This window comes from Penicillium subrubescens (genome assembly GCF_028828155.1).
Source record: "Penicillium subrubescens strain IBT 31985 chromosome Unknown utg000013l_segment0_segment0, whole genome shotgun sequence".
Taxonomy (NCBI): Eukaryota; Fungi; Ascomycota; class Eurotiomycetes; order Eurotiales; family Aspergillaceae; genus Penicillium; species Penicillium subrubescens.
The window spans coordinates 325,272-348,062 of NW_026643163.1; the positions used below are offsets into that span (position 1 = coordinate 325,272).

Genomic DNA, 22,791 nt, shown 5'->3' on the forward strand with positions numbered 1-22,791 from the left:
TCCTGCACCGTTTCAAATCTGCACGTACCTCGCAGGGGATACAGCGGCGCTCGCTACTCTCATGTGGGAAAGTGGTTTGGAAGGAAAGAGACTGTATCCTTATTCTTCTTAGCCGAGCAACTCTTAACAGAAGGCCCCGCTCAGGCCAGCTGCAGCGTCCAATGTGGCGCGGCACAAGGTTTCTACTGATAGATGAGCTTCTATTGCGATAGAGTCTACATGGATACCTAGGACAGTAACACAAGTTCCTTCCTGATATTGCGAGGGAAGGTAGATTGTCGGTGATCCTATTGTAAACCTTACCGAAGTCGCCTGTATTATGGTCGGACAAAAAGGGAGCAATTACGAGGAAGGTCCTATCTGACGCTTCGGTCTACGACCGCAGCAACAGGTGGTCCATTATGGCAAAACTACTCTCTTCTCACTCCTTATGACTGTGTTAGGTCACCGATAGAAAGATATTCACGAGGGGAGTGATGAGGGCTTAGTAGACTAGGCTATTGTAGGGGCGTGATCAGGGTGGGAAGGCGTTTTATGGGTTTTGGCATTCATAGACCGGACAAAGCCGTGATCCCTATTTCCCGCTGTAAAAGCCACTGTGTACAATTCCCAGCCGTCCCGAACAGCCGGCCGTTTCACAACCGATTGTGTCAACGGACATTCAACAATTTAATTAAACATGGCAAATTTACTTAAATTTATCCAGTGACCGATCTCCTTGCATCTACTACACCTAGGCGCAGCCCTGGTAACCGGCCTATCTACCTAAACAGGCAATTCGGCCTGAAATTGCCGCATGCGATTCTACTACCTGATCACCTACAGTAACCATTGTTGAAAGCAGACTTACCCTTCAGCCTTTGCTCATGCCTTTTCAACTTCAACACCCGCCTCTGATATGTCTACCCCCTCGAGTTTTTTTTTACTATTGTGACACCCAGCACTTGCTGCTCAGGAATGAAGCCGCAATATCGGGAATAATTCCTGGTCTATGTATGAGAAGAAGCAAGTTCATTTTCTAGGATATTTCGAATTTACCAACTGTCGGCCGATTAAGGCTTCACATGTTTCAGATCAAGCGTGCATATCAAACTATCCAGGACCGGCGAATTAAGGAATTTCGCCAAATCCGAATCAACAGCTTTGTCTCACGTCCGCGCATTTGGGAGCGACTGATTCTAGTCGATCTGAAACCATCCACATTCACCCAGTACCAGCAGGTATGGCAGCGTCTGATCTGTTCTGCCTACCGCAGTAGTCACTCGGATCAAAAGCTCATCTTGGGCCACCAGTTGACGACCATTCAATTTGCCAAGTAAGACCTGCTGGAGGATCTTGGGATGCAGCTGTTGGTAGAGTCATCTTAAGCAGTCTGGGATTGGCTAGATAGTGCCTGTCTTGTACTTCTGATTGCTTGGCTCGTTCAACCACTCAAGGAAGACCTATTTGAGAGCACTGTTATAGCCTTCCTTGCTGTTATTGGTGTGGATGTCGAGCGTCAGGCATTTCTGGAACCATATGGCTAAACCCGCTTTCTATCGGCCCTTGTAAAGATAGCCCAGATGCTGGTGGTGGAGCAGGTAGTCTAGATTACCGATGGCATCCCTATGGCACACCCATCAGATGCGCTGGATGATATGCGCAAGCGATTCCTGTTGTATGTTGTTCAAGCACCCTCCAGCTGGATTAGTCGTCTGGGCGCGTGTGACAAAAAGGTCTAGAACAATAAGACTAGCCTGGGTGATATCTATTGGAGTGATGACCAGCAGACCTTAAGCTATAAGGGGCTACACTTATCCATGAAGGATTTTCAGCGCTTTGCCCGGACTCAGCTGACATCGGGTCAATCTGATCTAGCGATTTTTTTATTTCATGAAGATGAGTCTCTTCAGCCCTTCACTCTACACTTCAGCCTGTTTTCTCAGTCTTACTCTTGATTCCGGAAAGCTCCTTTGCCTGCTCTCCGCCTATCAACCAGTCAGTCCCAAGGTGCTAGTTTCACTGATCTTTCTACAGGCAAATAAGCCTTCACGAGATCCACAGAATGGGATGTATGGCATTAACGATTAAAGCAAAACACTCATTTATTCGCAAGAAACGGTCAGATGCTCACATCCAGTGGCAGCTCATGAAATATCGCACCCTTCGCAGAAGCTCAACAAGACCTATTGGCTTGTAAGCCAAAGCTCATTCTGCAGTGACTGAGCGGTCATTCGATTTTTTGGATCTATCGTCATCATGGACCGAAGCAGCAAGAGAAAGTTGTGCTTTTCCTTCCCACTCAGACACTGAATCCACCTGTCGAGGCTAGCCGGCGGACGTTCAATGGGGTCTCTGATTTGCAGGCTTTCATTGAATAGCCTCTGTACAATCTCTGGGCTTCCTTTCTCCAGGAGATGAGAAGGGAATGGACCAAACAGGGCGTCAATTTCCTCAATGTGATGTTTAATGTGATAAATACCACCAGTCGCGGTAGCTCGGCCGGAAAACATTTGCACCGTATCGAGGAGCTCGGGGAGCAGAGCGCCTAGGTTCCATATATCAACTTCCTTGCCCCATGGTGCTTGCAATAAGACTTCGGGAGCTCGAAGAAGTCTTGGCTGTATGATTTCTGTCAAGTGGCGTGATTCCCAGCTCGCCGTCCCCCAGTCACCAAGGACGACTTGAATTTCAGAGAAGTCGTTGCGATCATCGAAATTGAGCTCCCCGAGACTATTTCCTGGGTTTTGAAGATGCTCCTCGATGATAGACTCATCTCTGATTTTTACCATGATATTGTCTTGTTTTATATCTAAAGGTAGGAAGGTATTAACAGTGTCCGTCTGACTTATCGGATGTTCTTACCGGTGTGGATAATTCCCAATGAATGAGCATATTCCAACGCAGAAAGTAACTGTTTCGCTATCCGTTTCATGATGGAGGCAGGGATTCTAGCATCCTCAAAGAAGAGACAAAAATCTTTGATGTTTTCCGCCGTAGGCTTCAGGACGAGACATAGATGGTGGTTGTAAATGAAATGATCGAGAAGACGAGTGATATGCTGGTAACCAGTATGGTCTGGATTGCCTTCGCTAAGACGTTTCAAGATATCCAGCTCGAAGGTCTCATTTTCGCCACCGTCACAATGTTCACGAAGAATTTTGACCGCGCTGTAGGATCCCAGTCTACAAGGAGATACGATCAGAGAGGACCTTCAAATTCATCTTAACAACTTACATCTTATCCCTAGCCAACCAAACAGTCGAGTATTGACCTGATCCGAGTTGTTTGGTGATTTCATATCTATTGTTTAAAATCTGACCGACCGAAACCGGGTGGGCGCTTTCCATTTTGAATTCGGGTGGGATCTGAAAAGGCAGGCCCTTGGTCTGCCTTTTAAGCTCCCGCTGTGTTTGTCATGTTTGCTTGTCTGGCGTGTAAGGTGTAAGCCCATCGGTCACCGCCTTTGCTTGAGGGGGACTTGAATTTCGCTAGCCGATAGGCTTTGGAGGATTTGTGTTTCAACGGATATTGTAGTGGCTGCCTCGCTTGCCCCGGCCGGTAAGATAAATTGGGGTTTTCAAACATACAGTACTCCGTACTGTAAAACGCAACAATCAACTATTCCGCGCTGTAAGCAATGCTCAAAAAAGTACGAGGCCAAAGCGCGCCACTAGACAGGTATAATAAGCTCGTACAGTCCCAATGCCTACTTGTGTATGTACCAACAAATCTTGCTTATAAGGGAACTTCCCAAAAATTTCCATCATTATGCCCATTGAAAAGATCTCTTATGCCAAAGGTCACCAAAAAAGCGACTCTGCAGATAAGGCAGTCAAGGAGCATGGTAAAGGGTTGGAGAATAGGGGAGCGTATGAGGCGTACATCCGATCAGCACCCACGTAAGCCAAACTGCAACGTGATTGTATCTTAGCAAACTCTAACAGGGTTAGGGGAACCTGGCATTCGAATGACAACGACCCCAAAGAGCATTTGACGGTTGACTATAAGAAGGAGGATGGAGCACATGTGACTACACACCATGTGTACAGACCCGAAAGTAACAAGTAGGGTCTGATTTCTCAAGATTGCAACTTTTCAACGGTCTCTCCTCATATGGGAAGTTATTATGGGTTTCAACCACTCGATACCAGTGTGCTCAAGTGGAGAGATCGCATGGGCATATTTAAGCTAGACCTGAGTCTAGACGCTGTCAACGAATGGATAATAGCCAAATTGGACTTAGTTCACCAAACCTCCACGCTTCAATATCAAACCTTGCACGAATGGCTTGTGTATCTCCTTGGCTGATTCGGTCGATTAATTTCGGGAGAGGAGGATATAGGTGCGCAGTGGAAGCGAACATCGCTTCAACATGGATGAGGCGATCTAGTCAAGCAGATGTCCAACCGTTGTTTGTCGATTAATAGGTCTAAACTGCTGCTGCTCATCGGGGGCAGGCGTAGGTTGACACAACTCGGGGCGAGTGCAAGGATTCTTCACTGATAGCCCTTGTACGACACTGGCAGACACAGCGGTAGGATTCGCTTTCAAAGATAAATCGTTGGAAATCCACATTGCGGTGGTCGTTTCGGGACACATAGGCTTCATAGACTACACATAGTTGTCATTCTGATGCTGAGCGAGGTCAACTAGATATCTCATGGGAGTTCTTGGATAAGGCCTATTATTGCAGCTTCCGAAAAACTATTATTGTTGACTCGGGAGCTTCAGAACCTGCCAACAGATTAAGAAGCAGTCGATTATCTTGTTCAGATGTTGGGTTGATACATATGGATAGACTACTACAACAACGAGGGAAGTCACCAGAATTACTGTGGAACTACCCATTGCGCCTCACTGAAGAGAAGATCGGTTAAGGGGTGTAAAAAGCTTACATTGGAATGAGTTATGGCGTTGCTCCATAACTAGTCAATTCAATTACAAAGCACGATTTCGCAGATCCAGAGCCTGGCTCCTCGAACATTTCATTCTCCACCCGCGCATTTTATCAGTGATCGCGATAGGAGTCGAGTAGTCCCAAAATGACGATATTTGGAGGTTGTGGGCATACGGCCTGAAGTTGTCTTACCAAAAACAGGTCTCACCCTTCCAAATTTAGGTCCCCTTTCTTCCTCTACAAATGGTAGTTATCTCTCTACCAAGAGGATACATCCTTATTACTCCAAAGGATAAGTGGTTGTGAATCATGTTGCGTTTGACCGAACTGTAAGGGATATCTCAGAGAAGACAGTAGCAGTTCTCTCAATGAAAGTACACACAAAAGTCTACGTAAAATTGGGTAAATATGGAGTATATCCACGGATGCGTAGTATAAAACAGTATAGCTATGCTTTTCATTTCAGTAATGACCCGCATTATTTCACTTTTTGGGTGGAGAGTTCCAAAGTTCTCTTGAGATTGAGCGGGTGCGGCAGGAAGCGGTTGCAGAGGGATTGACGTTATTTACAACATGGTGATTTGAGCACTCCCGCAGCTCCTCTAAGTGACTTTGAAGAACTTCAACCTTGCCTCCCTTTTACCGCCCTGACTGACCCAGCCCATTTGTCTGCTTATTTTCCTGGTACTCATCAGCATCCAAAGATGTCGTTCAACATCTTCAACCTCCTATCGCACGCAATGTAATGTGACAATTGCACCGTGAGGGGAGGTATGGACCACGGAAATACCCACAGAGATCGGATAAGAACAGAACTGGGCGATCAAACCCTAGCATACCGATCATTTAAGGGTAATGTTTTAGCAGCGAAATGGGGATAAAAAATCACCTAGGAACCAAGTCCATGTAGAGGCTAAGGACAATGACAGTTCGGAAAGGACGAGCTACAAATAGCTGGTATCAACAAGGAACTTTCTACTATTCATTCAACGTTCAGAAACAACAACACCATCCATATATCTGCGAGCTCCAAAGACAAGGTCGACCTGAAACCTCGTCGATATCTGCACACTTTTCCCGGCTTTCAAGGCAGTACTCCATCTTGGTGTCCTTCGGAGATACACTACCCACGAGGGTATTGTGAGAATGTTGCTCACGTACGGTCTTGGTATGTGGCGGCTCCATGTTTTTGATTCTTTCATCCCATGTTCCCGTTTCAGCCAGGCGTTCAAGAGTGTAACAAACACATAAATCGATGTACTTCTCAGCGAGTTGTGTGTTATCCCATAATACTGCACATTTAGCAGCACGGGCTAAAGGATATAGTCCTGGTTTAGGAATATTGAGTTGTTGCTCCCAATTTGCGATGGATCTCAGGCGCTGCTTGATTTCGGGAGTTAATCTGGCAGATTCGGCTCCAGTCTGTACCGCATCCATTGATAGGTAATTTTGCATATCGCAAAAGTGCTACAGATTCAGTCAAAATTTGCCATATCTGGAACGGAGCGTGGAAATTACCTTTGCCAGTTCAAAAACTTGCTCTACATTCAAAATTTGTGTGTCCAGGCACTCCATCACCGACCTTGTCAAATTTATTTCACGCTGCTGGAGGGTTTGCAAATCCTGTCCTTTTTCGAGGAACGAGCTGACCTTGAGCTTTCGGTATAGATGATGATCAACTTTGGTTATTCTCTCGGCAAGAGCTCGAGGTTCAAGTGACAGATATTCGTCCAGAAATGTGGTACTAGAATCGAAGGGCTTGTCCCACATGTTGGAAGCGTCTGAGATGTAAGCCTTGAGGCGCACTGCCAGCACCTTTTTGCGTCGGAGCAAGATATTATGGGGTACGTATTCGTGAAGCTGATCTCTCAAGGGATTGGTAATAAAGTGACGAAGATCTTCAACCAGGTCTCTCTTTCTTGTATGCTTGTTAACCACATAGTCACATGCGTCTTGAACCACGGTGCGTATGAATGGATCAGCACCAATCGTTTTGTCCTCCAGGTGCTTATGTATGTCAGTTAATATCCAAGAGCGAAGAAACAGACAGAAACACACCTCTTTCATCAAGCTTAAGTGCCCTCCGGACTTCATGCTATAGGGCCGTTTCACGTAAAAGCTGCATATTTGCGAATACAGAAGCTCATATTCCTCGAGGAAGTCTCGCAAAGTGGGCGTAACTTGACCGCGGGATAGCTCTACTAATGCTTCGAATGGAATGAGCCCAACTTTATTCAGGCTTTGGTATATCAAACTCTTGACGACCATTCCCCAGTTATCGTCCCGAATCTGATTCGGATCAAAAGTCCAGCCCTTAAAGAGCGCGCCTTCTAAGCCAGGCGCCCTCCTCAACCCCGGTCTTCGAAATAAATAATGGCTCCAATTGCCATTGAAGAGCTCCGAAAGAAGACCCTCCATCTTTTTGCTGCTTGTGGTGGGAGTGGAAGGATCAATTTCGGTTGAAATATCGCTCCGGAACGAAGCAGAATGGATATGAACTAGTTCCCATGCTATTAGCCTAGGCTGTCGATTTATATCAAAAGGCGATGAAATTTGGAAAGCCTACCTGATCTGGAACAATCCACGGAGGCGTTGAGTATGCTCGCTTCCATATTTGTATATTCGGTGTCATCAAGAGGAGAAGGGATACTTCCGTTATATACATGATTCCGGCGACTCTTGCTAGTGTTCAGCCCCCATTTCTCGTAGTCCTGGGTAGTGAATATTGATGCCCCTCAAGCATGGCGTTAAAGGCGATGGGCGTGTTCGATAGTTTCCATATCGAGTCGCTGGCTAGTAACCTAGCCAATAGTACGGGGCTGTGAATCTTCACTAATGCGTGTGCGGCCGAACCACAGGTTTTAGCTAAATTCGGATCATGTAGCCATGATTGGTTGGTCAAAAGCTCTAGCGTCCTGCGCTTTCATAACATCATGTGCACCTCTGAGGATGATTGATAATCAGTGGTTCGCTTCCTGCCTTATAGCGTAGACTTTGATTTACCGAAATTAGGATCGTTGTGTGACTGCTCCACAGCGTCAATCACAAATTACACGTGCGAGTGGAGGAGAGGGACTACAGAAGACAAGACAGGTATCATTTCGCGAAACTGGTGTATGTTACAATCTTTGGCCAGAGTGCGTTGATACCAGAGCGTGAACTGGCCACAATCGGCCCCACCGATACATAAGCTTTGCAACCCCCCTTGGTTTGCAACCCCCCTTGGTTTGCAACCCCCCTTGGTTTGCAACCCCCCTTGGTTTGCAACCCCCCTTGGTTTGCAACCCCCCTTGGTTTGCAACCCCCCTTGGTTTGCAACCCCCCTTGGTTTGCAACCCCCCTTGGTTTGCAACCCCCCTTGGTTTGCAACCCCCTTGGTTTGCAACCCCCCTTGGTTTGCAACCCCCCTTGGTTTGCAACCCCCCTCAACCGGGGATTTCCCCGGATTACAGTATCATAGCTAGAAACCTAGATATTACGTAGACTGCATAGCAGCTGGCGAGTCAAGGCCTCCAAACGCCTGATTGCTAAGGCTGCAAACCTAGGCTCAGCGACCCCTGACGGAATAACAGTGGATACTCCGAACAAGGAGATAATTACCTAGTTAACTAACTTAGTTAACTTAATCCCACATGAATTAATCATAATTATGCCCGCATAAATTGCCAGAAAGGGGCTTTATAGCAATTCAAACTGGGATCTTGAACTGCAAATCCGGTAGAAGCCTCAACATACCAATAGATCGCTGGTCAGCTTGGATTATAATTTGCTGGAAGAAGCACGGAACGTCTTTTTTTAGAATCACAGGTGACAGGCCATCCCATGCTTCCAACCTGTTGTTTCTGCAGGTATAATATCGAGCCCTTTTCTACGTCTGCTCATCCCAGAAAGCGTAAGTGATCAGTGTATTGTAAATTTGTACTGTATATCCTTTGAGTTACCATTTTGTCTCGTTATATAAGCGCTTGCCTTCTGGGCCTTTCCCTGACCTTCGATGGGGTAAACCCCGATGCTTGTCCCATCTCTCCTCACATACTGCAACGGCCCCGGCCTCTTTACCTTGTAATCGTTCACCACCTCGGACAAAGTGCACATGGTGAATCCGAGTCGTGATTGAGCAGACTATACCAATAATGAGTGAGAATCCGTCCCTCTGCAGCCGAAAGAGCTATACCAAGACCATGTGAAAGAAAATGTGAGTAAGTCATGGAAGGGCCACTGGCTTATCCCCAAGTCCGCCCAATGGCACGTGATCTCTGCTGTTTCGTAAACTTCCAAAACCAGAGATTACCATCTCTTCTTTCTACACCCGTTGCCACTCTAAGCGCCTACAAATACTCCCCTATTGCTGAATTATTGCTCTGGACCCTGTCAATATTTTTGATCTGCGTCCTTTCTAGATACAGATTTACCAGCAGGTAAGCTCCTCGAGGTTTAAATATCAATCTATTAGCCTTATCAGCACATTTGATCTCCCGCTAAATCCTAGTTAACAAAATCCTAGAACCTACTGGTGAAGATGATACCCCCAATGGTTCAAGCATCTGAGGACAAGGGGCCATCTGAAACCGATCACATTCTTGCCGACGCATTGCGACTACTACATTTCCTCGATGATGAAGAACATTTCCGGAATTTGCAACCTGAAGAGAGGAAGCTGATCTGCATAAGTGTCCTCGACGAATACTCCGAGGAGTATGGTATGTGCTTCTCCTCTCAATAGATTCACTTGGCATCTTGGACTAATTCCTCCAAGGGCTCCACCGCAATCCGGGGGTGTGCACAACTGAGCACACAATGAGAGCGTTGACAGCAATTTCGATCCTGCGCGATGCTATGACGTTAAAATATGGAGAAGTGGATAATATTCAGGAAATGTATACAATTCCTACAACACAGATTTTTGGTAGATGACAGCGATTTATCCCACTCGAAGCATTACAGATCTTTATTCGTCTTTGACTACACTGATATGTTATAGTGAAATTATACAAGATTGATTGTTCCTGGCACTAGTCAATTATGTACAGGTTCATTTTCATCTCTAGTCTCCTAAACTTTGGCCTGTAATCAGCAACAAAAAACGTGCTTGAACCAAGCCCTGCTCTCGCAGAATAAACCACCATACAAGGAATATTTAGACCTTCTGATGAGGTTCCAGAAGTCAGGGTAAATGGACATCTTCTGGTCGGAAACTCTCTATCCAAATCAGTCAGCATATAGAAAAGGATAGGCGGGTAAACCCAGAGATGGCCAACAACTATCACGAGGATGGAGATGTAAGTGGCTGAAAAGATCGATGACCTTTCTTTTTGGCCTTCTCATTCATGTCAACAAGTAGTTCTAAAGAGCGACCCTGCTCCAAGTCCAGTAATACCTCGGATTTGTCCAAAGACGAACTTGTTTGCTGCTTCGACAAATTCTTTATTTTGGAATCTGGATCCGCAAAAATTGATAATTCGATGGACTCCTCGGGTAATCACGGATATGATCCGGCCATAGAGTACGTGGATAATTGCAATTGACTTGTAATTTTGTTACACGGCTAGCATTAGGGGTAACTCGGAAGGAAGGGGGCTCTGCGGTCATGACCACGGCTCAGCGCAAAGCAAAAGCACCGCGAATTTGGATATTCCACCTCCGCCGAGCTTATTACATTCGCCTCACCGCACCACTCACCACAGATGTCGGAATATGGACCATTTGGGTTCTATCCCTCACCCCTGATAGACGGGTATGCGACGCACGGTATGCCGGTACCGCCTCCCTACGTCTCATAGCAACTTTCGGTGGGATCGTAAGTCAACGCAACAACCACCACTCCACACAAGACAGCCTCCGAGCGAAATGAGAACCTCCGTCTTACCCCCTTCCAGCATGTCCCGGATTCAAAAAGCATTTACAAGAAGGCCAACGCAACGTAGAAAGATCACCGATAAAGACCGACGAAAGATCTGTTTATACCATGAAGAGAACAAATCAGTCAAGCAGGCTGACATTGGAGGTATGACCAGCCATACTACCCTCCGCACGCCTTCTTTGACATCGGAGTATATTGACTTGGATTTTTGGTAGTTATTCGGAGTGGAACGAAGGTAAGTCCTGCGGCCTTGCTCACAGTTTTTTATACTACAATTTGCCCTGACGTGTAGTCCCAGCACCGTTTCGAAGATTTTACGCCAGTAAGACAAGTACTGCGACCTCATCAAAGGGAACAAGTCTCCAGTCAAAGGGACCAAGGTGGCTCAGCGTCTGATATTGAGAAGGTCAATTGATTTAAGCAAGAAAGTAGCTTGTTATTGGCTGATATCTCCCAGAGTGCGATGATTGAACAGCCCCCTTCGGTCATTGGGCCACCCTTGGCAGCTAACAAGGAAGCCTATACAACGATAAAAGTAAATGACCCATCAAGCATGATTGAACCCAAATCCAACGGCTCGGACACAGAAGCGCAGTCAAGGAGACTCCCTTCGAAGGCAAAGGTCTGTGAAAATCCTACCAAGGATGAGACACGGCATGCCCTGGAGCGCGCCATAAGATATCTGGAGCATCAGCCTAATGGCGTCGCTGCCGATGAGTATCGAATTGTCGAGGGAATCATGAAGGGCCTACAGTAGTGATGCAAGTTCCCCGGTGGGAATAAGAGTGAGTTTGGAGCGTTGAAGGTAATAGTTGTGGCTATTCAATTACCTGGCGGATCCAAGCCCTGTGCTTGCTATTCCACGCCACCAAGCTCCCATATTCCACCCTCTTCATCCTGTTCCTCAATTCTCGGGCTTTCACGCAATAAGGTAATTTGGGTGAGTATATGTGACATCTATTCTTGTACACGTCGCAATCTCTGTTGAGGCTGGGGATAACTCGCATCCGATTTAGTGAAACGAAGCGTATTTTCGGATACCTGTTCCAAAGTAGCCTTTCCATGGGTGCGTACAGTAGCTCTCGAGACAAAAGCCCCCATGAAATCCGGGAAAGAACAAACGCCTGGGTGAGCTTGAGCGCCAAAGAACCGAGCCAAAAGTACGAAAGCCTGGCCCGGGTAGCAACCCCTTCCCTTCTGCTTGATATTATAAACTATTGGATGGTGCGTAAAGCAGGCAATCTTGATGAACCTTGGGATCTTCTCAGGTTGTTAGAATTATTCGGGGTCGTAGTACTGGTGTGGCTTTGTCCTTGTCCTTCGTAGGCGGCTGCGAATGGCTTGGGTGGACTCATAGAAAGGGACTGAATAATCCGATACATTGTTAGCTCAAGGTATTCAACAGCTAGCTTGACCATATAAAAAACACAGAGGAATAAAATTTCTCTACCTTGATGAAGGGCTAGCTTTACTTCTTGTCTGCTGACCCTAGGAGTGCCAGCTGGTGAGATTGCTTTTGAGACGCGATCAGTAGCATGGGGTGCGAGTGGGAAAAGTGAGAATGGGAAGGAGAGGAAAGAAAGTAATTTCACTCCCGGGCCGAACTTTTCTTACCCAATTTCTCCACAGGACGGGTCCTTCTTCGCCCGAAGGTAGTTCCGTCCACATATTCTTCTACAACCATCCACGCACAGAAGTCTTTGACAGGCCCAACCCCAACAGACCCGGTCTGTTCTCGCTCTTGCTGATTGAGCTAGGGCCCAGCAGGGCAACCCCTGGCCCCATCACGTACTTTCCAGCTTGGGATTGCACCTCACTTTAGTATCCTAGTCCTTCTTTCTCCGCTGCAACCCCCCTTTAATATTGTGCCTGTGACCCTCGATTACACCGATTCTCCCAAACGGCTGGCCAGTGCATTCTTATGGATGTAATCAAAGTGATCCTGGACCCTGGCATTCGGAGAGTGTGACCTTGCTGGGATGCGTGCATCAGTATTGCTATTTTGAATGGGGACGAGCTACTCCTCGTTTCAAACCCTCGAATTCAACCATTCTGCTCATATCTAACATCCTGCACCGCGGCACTAGTCCCTGATCTTGGCTGCGATCTTTACCTCGTCCTCCCCGACACCTCGCTAACAAGTGGACACGAGGACTGACCCTCTTATGCAGGTAAAGGGAGAGCGTGAACGAATTGGTGCTTCACCTAGAAGGCCATGGACTACTACGGTACCGAATCACAGGTAATAGTTCTCCATTTTACCTTATTTCCAGGTTAAACTAATCTGTGACGACATAGTTTCGCTTCTCTCAGATTACTTCCTCAAGTCCCGCTGTCGAAAATTACTCCCTACACCCGCCCTACCTTGGACACCTTGTGCATTATACTTCCTAATCTTCCATGAGCGGGTCTCCTCCCAGAGTGAGTCAGAGGACATACTTTCGCTCCATCTAGTTCACTTGAGGGGCACAGTAATGGAGTTTTTGTTGTTCTGGATTGAACTGCCAGATTTGTTGAATGTAATCTCCCAGTGAAATTGCTGGTCGTCAACATCTCTTCAAGTCTCCAAAAATCTACCAGAAACAGAAAGAATCAAGACAGAAATATTAAACCAAATTCTAGAGGCCAGTCCAGAACAATGATCGACGTCCCAGCAGGTATAGTGTATCTATCTTCCCAATTATACGTCAGATATCGAGTGTGCTTGTAACGCCCTGGACACTGACGGTTCCCGGAGATCCAGAGACGAACGGCGCTATCAATTTCATCCGGATAATGCAAAAAAGTCTGCAGGGGGCTTCACGTACCAGCTCAACGCACCGCCACTAGCTTAAAGCAGCACCTGACTTAACGATTGAAACTAAAGGTTTACGCAATAAGTTGCGCTGGAATTTACCCGATTATCACGTTGTTTTCCTCATAATTATGAATGCAATCCATTAGTTAAGGGGCTTCGCAATCCGTTGGTGAAAGCAGCTTTACATTTACTACGTGAGAAGTGTCAGCATACATTTTACTTGGCAATGGGGTTGGATTGGATGGCGTCTAAGGAAAGGTTGTATTTCCAAAAGTGCCTACCGAGAGACTGACTGATACAGTACTGTGGAACACGCTCCCCACGAGCCGCACTCCTGATGTTTATCTGAAGCGATATAAGGATATCCAGTCGATACAGGCCGAGGCTTAGAGAAGACAGGAGAGAGAGACAGGTGTCACAATCGTGCGATGAACATCTCATGGCATAAATTCTGCATGACAGATTCTGCATATATTGGAAGGGTATCAGTTACTGACTTCCTCGTACACACGCGACTCCTTGATCCATCAAATTTCCTAACTAGTACCCGCCACTGCTTTCACCCTGTTCAAGCCATAAAGGAATAAGTCCTTATATACAAGTTAGATGGGCACCAAAGTTCCTCTTTATGACTCCTTGAATCATCTCTGCTAGGCCTTCTTGCTGCAAACGCGCGAGGGATAGGCTTTGTCCGCGCATTTTAAGTTGAATATCCGAGTCCGATGCTTTTTCAACGTAAAGAACCCGATTGACGTCATTTTGCGGCCTTTCCCAACAGCGCAGAGAGTGGAATATGTGCTCCAGGATTGATAGTGTTTCACGCTGGATGACAAGACGCTTGGGGTGTTTAGCAATTGCTGGATACTTTGGATCCCACAAAATCATCTCCTTCAGTGCATCCTCGTTGATTGATAGAACATCGCTAACTTCATCTCGATTGAAAATAATCGATGAGTTTCCCTTCGGCATTTTGAGTTCAATGTCCCAGTTACGGTCGTTGAATAGCCATACATCAAGCCCAGAGACAGCATATGCGAGCGCAAACTTGATCAACCATTTGTTTGGGCCAGTAGTGCAGTTTTTGTGGTTCCAAAAGTAGAAATAGACATGACCGAGAGGTTTTGCGCCTAGAATGCATATCCCGCTCTCCTCTAAAAGCTCACGAAGCGAAGCAAGCTGGAGAGTATTGTCATCTTGCTCGACAGCACCTCCTGGAACTTCCAATACGAAAGGCCGTGAGGTGCCAGTGCCAGCCCGCTTTTGCATATGAACCCGCTTCGTTTCACAGCTGAAAAGAAGAGCTTCGACACACCTGCCTTCGATAGGAAAACCCAGATCTCGCAGTCTTCGGTGAATACCTTCCGCGAGGGTGTCAATATCGCTGATAGTAATTGTGTAAACTGTCTCGTGCTCGAAGATCACATCATGCAATTGCATGGAGGAAATTGGGACCACTTCAGAACAGCGGTGGATAGAATGTGGCGAGATTGCCATAATGGGTTGAGATATCAATCGAAGCGTCGAAAGAGAAGGGTAGATTGTAACTTGTGAATTCAATCTCCGAGGAAGCGAGTTCAATATTTAAAGTCATAATATTGCAACTGTGGACATCTAGGCTATCTGAATGACGCCAAGCTACGTACTCCAGTAGCACACCGCTCTTTCGCCATGTCATTGCGGCGACGCAGCGTCGTGTCATGTTGGCGTCTCAATAAGCGCTAGCTCTAATGCGCTAATTGGGTGGGTCTTTGTGCTTGGGTCGGTTCTCGCTCATTATATGAAAACAGAGTGTTATTCTCATTTGGAAGGAACCCTCCATAAGAAAGACCCAGGTATGGGCCAGGGCGATGCGAAGCTATGGTACAGATTAGGGAACAATTGACATAGCTGTGCCTATCTCTCTCTCTGTATCTGAGGGAAACTAGGAGGAGAGAAAACCAGTATCAGGACAAGTGACCTGTGCACGACAGAGCTGTGGCCTCTGGCGCTGTGACAAATCCACAAGCTGGGACTACAATGCCCGAGTGGCTGACAGGACGCCCTATCCTGGCAGGGCTTGTGGATTTTGGTGATCTGAATGAAATCTCACATGGAACCAACCAAGTGTGGGAACATGTAGCAATTCGGAGGTCATTTTCTCACCGATGTGGTCCAAGCCCAGGGTCTGAGATGCTGTTTGGTAATAAATTTGCCATAAAACTGCCATAGTGCCGTCCTCTCCGAAGCAATCCACATTAAGGCTGAATTTCAGTTTGGGATCCAGTACACAGCATTGATAGCCGACTGCTTCTGGAATTTAAAATGGCTTGTAAATAACTTACAGGGACTCGGTGTGTGTTTCACTGCACTCAGTCCCGGCTGATGGCTTATTATGTGATAAATAGGATTCCTGGAGGCCGATCGTGCAGACCTCTGCCACTCTGGAATGACTTCAACAACTGCTGGCTGGCACTTTTCCAGAAACAGTTGGATATGAAGCATGACTTAGCCGCAACCAGATATATGCCAACAAAGTATACTCCATTGACCTTGGACCGCATGGAAGCTATGGGCAACCAGCTCATCCAGCTTTGTGACCATTTAGAGCCACATGGACTGGTCGATTATTAGATGGGAATTCTGGAGGAAAAGATCCTTAGCAGTAGGTGTTTTTTGTTCAATGATACGTGTTTTTACCCTAAGCTTCTGGTTCTAACAAAGTGAGTCTTCAGTTCTTGGTCAATGATTGGATTCAATGGAACAACCACTTCGTCCGCAAACGAACGCCAGGATGGCTAGAAGGAGCTAACGGAGCCCTTAGCTCTTGCTCCCACATCCCACATAGAATATCTTGTATTCCTTTTGGAAATAATGATAAAAGTTCTTTTCAGCCAACACTCGGGAGTTTTGGGAATATGTTTCTGCAATTATGAGGGTCTGTCCGGGGGTCTGTCGATGGAAAATCCGATATAGAGGGTTCTTTTGATACGAATTTGTGGGCCGTTGTGCTATCGAAAAGATTGGATAAATAGTGTATTTCAGCTGAGGCAGACTTGTTCACTCGGTGGTAATTCAACGGATTCTTAAAGTGGCCGCTGGAGAATGCTAGCGCCGGGACCCAATCATTATGACTATAGCATGGTATAAACAGTTCCCTAGCTCCTCTCTCTCTCTTGGCACCAATGTCATCCCTTCTCTTTCTCAGGACCGAGCAACCTGAATTGATTGGTCTTTAATACTCCACACAAACAACATTACAACATGGATGGTCTTTTGGCACTACGGATTCTATAATCATGGGCTTGTGGAATATAGTGAGCTGCAAGCCACATCGCCAGGTGAGGATATGGTCAAGGAAGTGGTGCTATCATTCCGATCGCGGCCATGAAATGTCTGAGTCCATGCAGGATGGACCGGGGAATCGCGTGACGCATAGAATAAAAATTGAAACGTGGCATCCAAAACAGTGATGTATGACCTCATTTGTAATTGTTGCATTTCACGGAAACACCCTTCTGCCATGCCACAGTTTTTCAATGTAGCAAAAGATTTAATAAATGGCATCGGCTAAAAGCTATCAGTATAAGCGTTCATCTACCCCTGTCTTCTATTCTTTCTCTCATCTCTACCATCACTCTACTTGAAAGATCAAAATGGCGGATCCCACCAAATCTCCAGAGGATCCTCTCCAATGCCGTTTTCTCTTCGAGAGCCTCGAAAATTCACGATGGGAGGATATGATGTCTGCGATTGAGTCGGGTATATTCTCTAAATTCCGTGGTTCACACGAGGCACCCCATTATCTCTTTTAAAAAAAAATACAAAACGAGGATACATCACGTTTAATTAAAGCGGCAATCGACACGGCCTTCAGGAATCCGTTGCTACGACCAAAAATTGAGAGGGAATAAAATCTGTACCATGTTTATGATGCCAAACGCCATGAACACGAGATAAGAAGAGACGCCCCTATGATCTCGCCTCGTAGACAATCAAACATTGTCCGTCGTGTTTTAACGGCCCTCTGGATTATGACATGGTCCGGCCTTCTCATTTCCCAAAATGGCTATATCTTCTTTTGGCTTGCACTCGGGATTGGACGCAATGTCTTGATGCAACGACTGGTATCTTTAATGAATCCCCAATGTCTTCTTGAGCCCTTCTCAATGAGAGAAAAGGAAGAAGAGAGGTCTACAATATTCCAGATCTCCACGTTGGATCGGGAGTGCTGTGCCGTCTGCCGGGCACGACTTAAGTTATCGCCAATCAGTGCAACTGGTGTAGCTTCACTAGGGGGCAGGACATTGAGAACATATTTGAATTTGTCGATATGGATCTTGCAAACCAGCTGATAGAAGCGGGATTAGATACTGGGAAACCCGGCCCAGAAAATGCATCGGTTGGCTAAGAATCGCTCGTCGAGTCGACCCTGAGCCAATGTTGACCTGGCTATTGAGCCGCGGCCACCAGCCCCCTCCGAGATTCCTCACATATGCCGCAACATGCAATCTATTGCTACGACAAGGTGGCTCATGCATCATTCTTCATTCACTCAAGATTGGTGTGACGCTCTCGATGTGGCAGCGAAGAGCACAGATTACACTAGTGTGGAACTGATGACGATCATTCTATAGAAATCAGCAACAGAGTTGGGGACAAACGCAATCGTGTCTCAAAATGTGGATAAGAGATTGTCAACGGAGTGTGCCTGGAAAGAAATAGTCTCGAAAATATCTCGTTCCCCTCGAGTCATGCACTGCACTACTCTCGCCTTCCACACACTGTCCGTCTTGCTCGATCAACTAGGTGACCCTAGTATATACCCAAGTGTACATATCTCATTGTCATTCATCTGGAGACTTGCTCTCCACCCTCTCGCCATGCAATCAGTCGAAGCATTCATCCCGTGGGTCAGAATCGGGGAATTGCTCAACGCTCTCATCGACTCTTTCATCAAGGCCCTCGTTGAGTCCGACATCGACCCCGACAGCAAGTTCAACGAAATCGAAGACAGAAGAGGATATGTCGACACACCATCTACCGGAGGATTGCCTCATCCGCGGTCAATCCTGGAGCCAACTATACTACCCCGACAAATTTTTTGAAGGAGCCCCCTCGGAGGACGACAGACCGGTTATTGAACCGAGTACCACTCCCATCCCTCGCATGAAAAGATGCCTCTGGCTAGGCGTGCAAATAGCAACGGTTTTTCGCATTTTTTCTTTCGTTCTAGCGCTTGAATATGTTCTTGATAGAGATGGAGATATATAAAGGTGATCGATTTGACGTGCAGTTCCGTCGTTGGATAACATACGAAAATCGCAGGTTCAACATGACACCGGGCGCGCTTGGGAACGCACAGATTGCAGAATCTTGCGGAGGCCTTAATAGCAGCTCAACTTGATCTTTACATTTCACGACGATACTATGTGATATGTGGGCATACTGCAATTCTCAACGATCACTAGGGGTACAACGCATCCTGGGAAAGATTCAGCTTATTCCACAGACAGTAGCAAAGCCGACGTACTTCGATACTTTGACCATATGTTGGAATAGAAATAGATGAAGGAGAAAATTGTGACAGCTGTTGACTAAGCTCCAGTATAACATAACTAGCCCAATGGGTTTATCTATATTATACCTGGCCCTAGCGTACGTTTCAGAGTAATCCCAGTGATAGACCACACTGATGCTGCGCCGCGGTCTAGCCACATTCTGCCGGGTAACCTTACACAAACTCTTCACAAAATCTCAGTCCCTTCTGGGCCAAAGATGGGTTTCCGGCGTGTAGCGTACTGTAAGTCCAGGCTGAATGGGATGAAGGAGGTGTAAATATATCATCTTGAAACCATGTATCAAAATCTTGGAAATCCGCCAGTAGCAGTCTTACCGTATTGCGCTACATGTTCGAGAGTTCAATTAGAGAGGAAAGCACCCACGGATGCTGTACCCATGGATGCTCTACCCATCATATCATAAAGGCATCCCAAGTAGGCATCTGCTCTCCACTTAAAGTGTACAAACCGGAAGCTAACGAAGCAATTTGCGCGAATGGAAACCCATCGCTCCCAGGGCTATGAATACCATCAGTGAGAAAGTAACCGCAATTATGTTCCTGCGATACGTGGCGGATGCCCCTTGGACACTCTAACGACAGCAGAATTGCAATCGGGTGATCCGATAACCCTGGCCAATACGGAAAGTCGAAATAAGAACACCAAGTATCAGTTTAGGCTGACATAAATAACATACCCTTTTCTCGTTTCTCTTGTGCGGACTAACAAAAGATAAAAGAGATGACGCGGCGGGCAAAGCATACTTCGCTCGTCACAGGGTGCCTAAAAACCTTCCAGTTGACCAACACCACGACGTTTCAACCCAAGTTGAATAAACAAATAGCATGAAAGGCGTCAAGTAGACTTATGCTGATCCATTATGTGACGTAGATCTCACCACGTGGAATTCACTATTTGCAACCCCTGCAAATGTACTCAAAAAACCAATGTGAAGTTCTTTACGAATGAGATCAGGCCGACAGTGTCGACAGCGAATGCCGATGATATTTTGGCTTTTCTAAGCGCGTCCAGTCATTATCAGCGCCCGGTTTTGATGTAGAGTGGCTAATATATACATAGCACGAAGACAAGAGAACCAATTACCGCAACAACCTATTAACAGACGAGCATTTTGACTCGCCAGATGAGGTCCGCGGACAGTCGCCAAACCCGATCAAAGCAGAGCGCGCGTATAGCATTCCTATCACCACGCCGGACTCCTCGCGTTGGGCCAACCATATCCACAGCCGCATCTTGTACAAATATCTTTTCCTGGTGGAGATGTTATATTAGGCTGTCAACCATCTGTTTTATTCTTTTACCAAGGCGACGGCACAATTTTTGGTACCCTTTATTAGTTTGAACATAAGTCGATCTTCCGACGGATGTTCCCGATCTTAGAATCAGACTTTCAGGGTTATTTCCTAGGTAGTCACCCAGGGATCATAATCTTTTTCAACCGCATCTGCATATATAGAACGTGCTTCAATCTAGAACGCCTCGTTGTGTAGGATATTATCGGTATGCCAACAGAAGGCTACGCAGTCCCCACATGGTGAAAGTACATCAATGTGTTTATCAAATATTTCGCTCTAATTGCCTAACATTCAGGGAGCAGACATTTAAAACCGGGGGGCCTTACGCCCACTTCCCCTATAGTGTTTATCTTTCTACATATATCGAATCTGTCCTCTGTCCTGTCCCTGATAAAAATAGCACTGAAAAAGCACTGACATTTTTCCCTGAGCTGCATCCTTATCTGTGTGACGCGGGCCAGTCACCCAGGCGGTGTAAGCGCAATTTAGAAGATAGGGGTGCCCGGAGAAGAGGTGCCTTCGCGCGAGCAACCGCTCATTGAGGACTGTTCTTCCTCGGCCTCTTAAACCGGCGCAACCCACTGAGCGACTTGAAGATCAAGCATATGGCCACGGTGATTAAAGCGACAGGGCCAGCGCTTGACGGGTATACAGTTAGGCTTTTGACATAGATGCCCCATATAACATTTGATGGACCGGCAAGCCCCGGCTCGAGGGCAAGGGTGCAAACGGAGGATGTATCTGAGTACATCGACCATAGCTTCAGTGACTGTACTGTGATCGTAATGGCAGCTTAGGTCGTCACACTCCCCCGAGAGGTGATAACTGTTGCAAATCTTGTGCTCTCTAGCACGGCGGTGGAATTCATCCAAAACATCCGCAGACGGACAAGGACAATAAGTGTCGAGACGTTCGTTATCCTTATTGATGGCGATATATTTCTTGGCTTTGAGGCTCATTGGCGGCAGGTGATTGGAAAGAAACTCCATTGAGCGGCCTTCGATAGTTGGAGTAGACCACGGAGTAGACCACAACTGTTTCGGCGACTCATCCGCGGGCTTAGCGGATAAAATTTGACCCGGCATAACGTGCTGCTTGATGCAAGAACTACCGTACTTGCAGATACCCTAAAATAACGTCAGTGAGACTGGATCAATGTTTTCATAGTGTGAGAATCATGCCCTTTGGTAATGTCTACAGATCGGCTTGTTGCTGCCATTTATGGTTATGGTAGAAGCCATCTTGGTATTGGCGGTGGCAATTGGTTTGGTGCTAGCAACAGGTGTAGACTTGAACACAGACGGCAGCTCTCTGATCGGTAGACCCAGCTCTTCGAAGTCCCCGTGAAATGAAGCGGCCCTGATGAGGGTGATGCGATCCCCTCTACCTCTATATGGGGTCAACAGAGAGCCAAATCCAGAATCGTGACAGCCCGCAAAGTAGATATGTCGGCACTGATTGGAATCCGCAAAAAGTCGGAACATCTCTGGCTTGCGAAACAGCGATCAGTACTTGCTGAGAATGTTGGCTGATGCCAACTCGTTCGGTGGCCGTCAGAAACCCACCTCTGATTTTAAAATCGCTGCCCTCTTTCCTTTCAGCAGCATCGACAAAATCAAAGAGATCTTGAGCTCGGTTGAAAGCCGAGATGAAAGGTGCCAGAGATCGAGCTTCAGAAGCACATAGGCCTGTTCGGGCGAGAGTCCTGGACAATCCAAGCATATTACGTAGACACGGACCATAATCCGACACTGATCAGCCTGCATGCCCAGTGTGGAGTCCATGAGCTCCCTGACGGAGTCGCTCAGCTCACGAGCTGCTTCAATGCCACCTTCGGCACCGGCTTTGATAAAATGTTCTCGGAACTAGAACAACCAAAAATTTACAGGTTAGCTGGCAAAGTGATGGTCATTGGAGCCATTAAACGTTTCTTACGAGATATCCATCACCATCAACGAGCACCAGCACGAACGGGTTGCGATCCTATCCCGATGTCAGCCTTGGCATCTCCCGCCCGAGCCCAGAGTTTGAGCTTCGTACCTGACCACGAGCTTGTCTCTTGTATTTCTCACGGCCTTCCTTCACCTCTTCATAATCACTTTTGAGGGAGCTGTAGTCGTCCAGGAGGCGCTTGAATTGCTCCAGAACGTCCTGAAGAGATTTATGGTGCTTCGTATTTTCCTTTGACACGATTCCGAGGTGGTTGGTCAAGGATGCTATCTCCGAATTCTCCCGCATGTTGATTGAGTAATCAGGAAGGCATACGCCCATCCCACCGAGCAGCAGAGTTCCGCAAGGACCATGGACATTCAATCGAAACACAGAGCAGCGGAAATTCCTTGATTCTGAGGGGAGCTGATACGATGGGGAAAGTCAACTCCGTTGTCGCAGGGTGGGCGGTC

The 22,791-nt window shown here is 46.8% G+C and overlaps 9 protein-coding genes across 9 annotated transcripts; 5 read left to right on the forward strand and 4 right to left on the reverse strand.

Moving 5' to 3' along the window:
* Positions 1-1,987: 1,987 nt before the first annotated feature.
* N7473_013207 (serine-threonine protein kinase) lies at positions 1,988-3,333 on the reverse strand. Its single transcript, XM_057159146.1, has 3 exons — positions 3,217-3,333; positions 2,845-3,164; positions 1,988-2,791 (listed from the first exon to the last, which is right to left on the reverse strand). The coding sequence occupies exons 1-3, from the start codon at positions 3,327-3,329 to the stop codon at positions 2,166-2,168; spliced, it is 1,059 nt and encodes a 352-aa protein (XP_057002196.1). The 5' UTR covers positions 3,330-3,333; the 3' UTR covers positions 1,988-2,165.
* A 190-nt stretch (positions 3,334-3,523) lies between these two features.
* Positions 3,524-4,261, forward strand: N7473_013208 (uncharacterized protein). Its single transcript, XM_057159147.1, has 2 exons — positions 3,524-3,881; positions 3,933-4,261. The coding sequence occupies exons 1-2, from the start codon at positions 3,751-3,753 to the stop codon at positions 4,048-4,050; spliced, it is 249 nt and encodes an 82-aa protein (XP_057002197.1). The 5' UTR covers positions 3,524-3,750; the 3' UTR covers positions 4,051-4,261.
* Positions 4,262-5,865: 1,604 nt separating this feature from the next.
* On the reverse strand, positions 5,866-7,297 carry N7473_013209 (uncharacterized protein; the record flags this gene model as incomplete). The annotated part of the gene is made up of 4 exons (XM_057159148.1): positions 5,866-5,925; positions 6,041-6,346; positions 6,398-6,886; positions 6,938-7,297. The coding sequence occupies 4 exons, from the start codon at positions 7,295-7,297 to the stop codon at positions 5,866-5,868; spliced, it is 1,215 nt and encodes a 404-aa protein (XP_057002198.1).
* Positions 7,298-9,410: 2,113 nt separating this feature from the next.
* On the forward strand, positions 9,411-9,793 carry N7473_013210 (uncharacterized protein; the record flags this gene model as incomplete). Its single annotated transcript, XM_057159149.1, has 2 exons — positions 9,411-9,579; positions 9,636-9,793. The coding sequence occupies 2 exons, from the start codon at positions 9,411-9,413 to the stop codon at positions 9,791-9,793; spliced, it is 327 nt and encodes a 108-aa protein (XP_057002199.1).
* Positions 9,794-10,466: 673 nt separating this feature from the next.
* N7473_013211 (uncharacterized protein) lies at positions 10,467-10,803 on the forward strand (the record flags this gene model as incomplete). Its single annotated transcript, XM_057159150.1, has 2 exons — positions 10,467-10,676; positions 10,711-10,803. 2 exons carry the CDS (start codon positions 10,467-10,469, stop codon positions 10,801-10,803), a joined length of 303 nt encoding a protein of 100 aa, XP_057002200.1.
* A 489-nt stretch (positions 10,804-11,292) lies between these two features.
* On the forward strand, positions 11,293-11,496 carry N7473_013212 (uncharacterized protein; the record flags this gene model as incomplete). Its single annotated transcript, XM_057159151.1, has 1 exon — positions 11,293-11,496. The coding sequence occupies one exon, from the start codon at positions 11,293-11,295 to the stop codon at positions 11,494-11,496; it is 204 nt and encodes a 67-aa protein (XP_057002201.1).
* Positions 11,497-14,127: 2,631 nt separating this feature from the next.
* On the reverse strand, positions 14,128-15,030 carry N7473_013213 (NUDIX hydrolase; the record flags this gene model as incomplete). Its single annotated transcript, XM_057159152.1, has 1 exon — positions 14,128-15,030. One exon carries the CDS (start codon positions 15,028-15,030, stop codon positions 14,128-14,130), a length of 903 nt encoding a protein of 300 aa, XP_057002202.1.
* A 3,365-nt stretch (positions 15,031-18,395) lies between these two features.
* On the forward strand, positions 18,396-18,620 carry N7473_013214 (uncharacterized protein; the record flags this gene model as incomplete). Its single annotated transcript, XM_057159153.1, has 1 exon — positions 18,396-18,620. The coding sequence occupies one exon, from the start codon at positions 18,396-18,398 to the stop codon at positions 18,618-18,620; it is 225 nt and encodes a 74-aa protein (XP_057002203.1).
* A 2,332-nt stretch (positions 18,621-20,952) lies between these two features.
* On the reverse strand, positions 20,953-22,627 carry N7473_013215 (Zinc finger CCCH-type; the record flags this gene model as incomplete). Its single annotated transcript, XM_057159154.1, has 6 exons — positions 20,953-21,516; positions 21,571-21,875; positions 21,955-22,077; positions 22,140-22,254; positions 22,325-22,372; positions 22,430-22,627. 6 exons carry the CDS (start codon positions 22,625-22,627, stop codon positions 20,953-20,955), a joined length of 1,353 nt encoding a protein of 450 aa, XP_057002204.1.
* Positions 22,628-22,791: the final 164 nt, after the last annotated feature.

What these genes read in the sequence shown, in the direction of transcription:
- N7473_013208 (XM_057159147.1), top strand. Translation starts at nt 3,751, where the DNA reads ATGCCCATTGAAAAGATCTCTTATGCCAAAGGTCACCAAAAAAGCGAC. An exon ending in TACATCCGATCAGCACCCAC is followed by an intron (nt 3,882 to 3,932) that starts GTAAGCCAAACT and finishes TAACAGGGTTAG; the next exon opens with GGGAACCTGGCATTCGAATG.
- N7473_013207 (XM_057159146.1), bottom strand. Translation starts at nt 3,329, where the DNA reads ATGGAAAGCGCCCACCCGGTTTCGGTCGGTCAGATTTTAAACAATAGA. An exon ending in TGGTTGGCTAGGGATAAGAT is followed by an intron (nt 3,165 to 3,216) that starts GTAAGTTGTTAA and finishes ATCTCCTTGTAG; the next exon opens with ACTGGGATCCTACAGCGCGG. An exon ending in ATTGGGAATTATCCACACCG is followed by an intron (nt 2,792 to 2,844) that starts GTAAGAACATCC and finishes TCCTACCTTTAG; the next exon opens with ATATAAAACAAGACAATATC.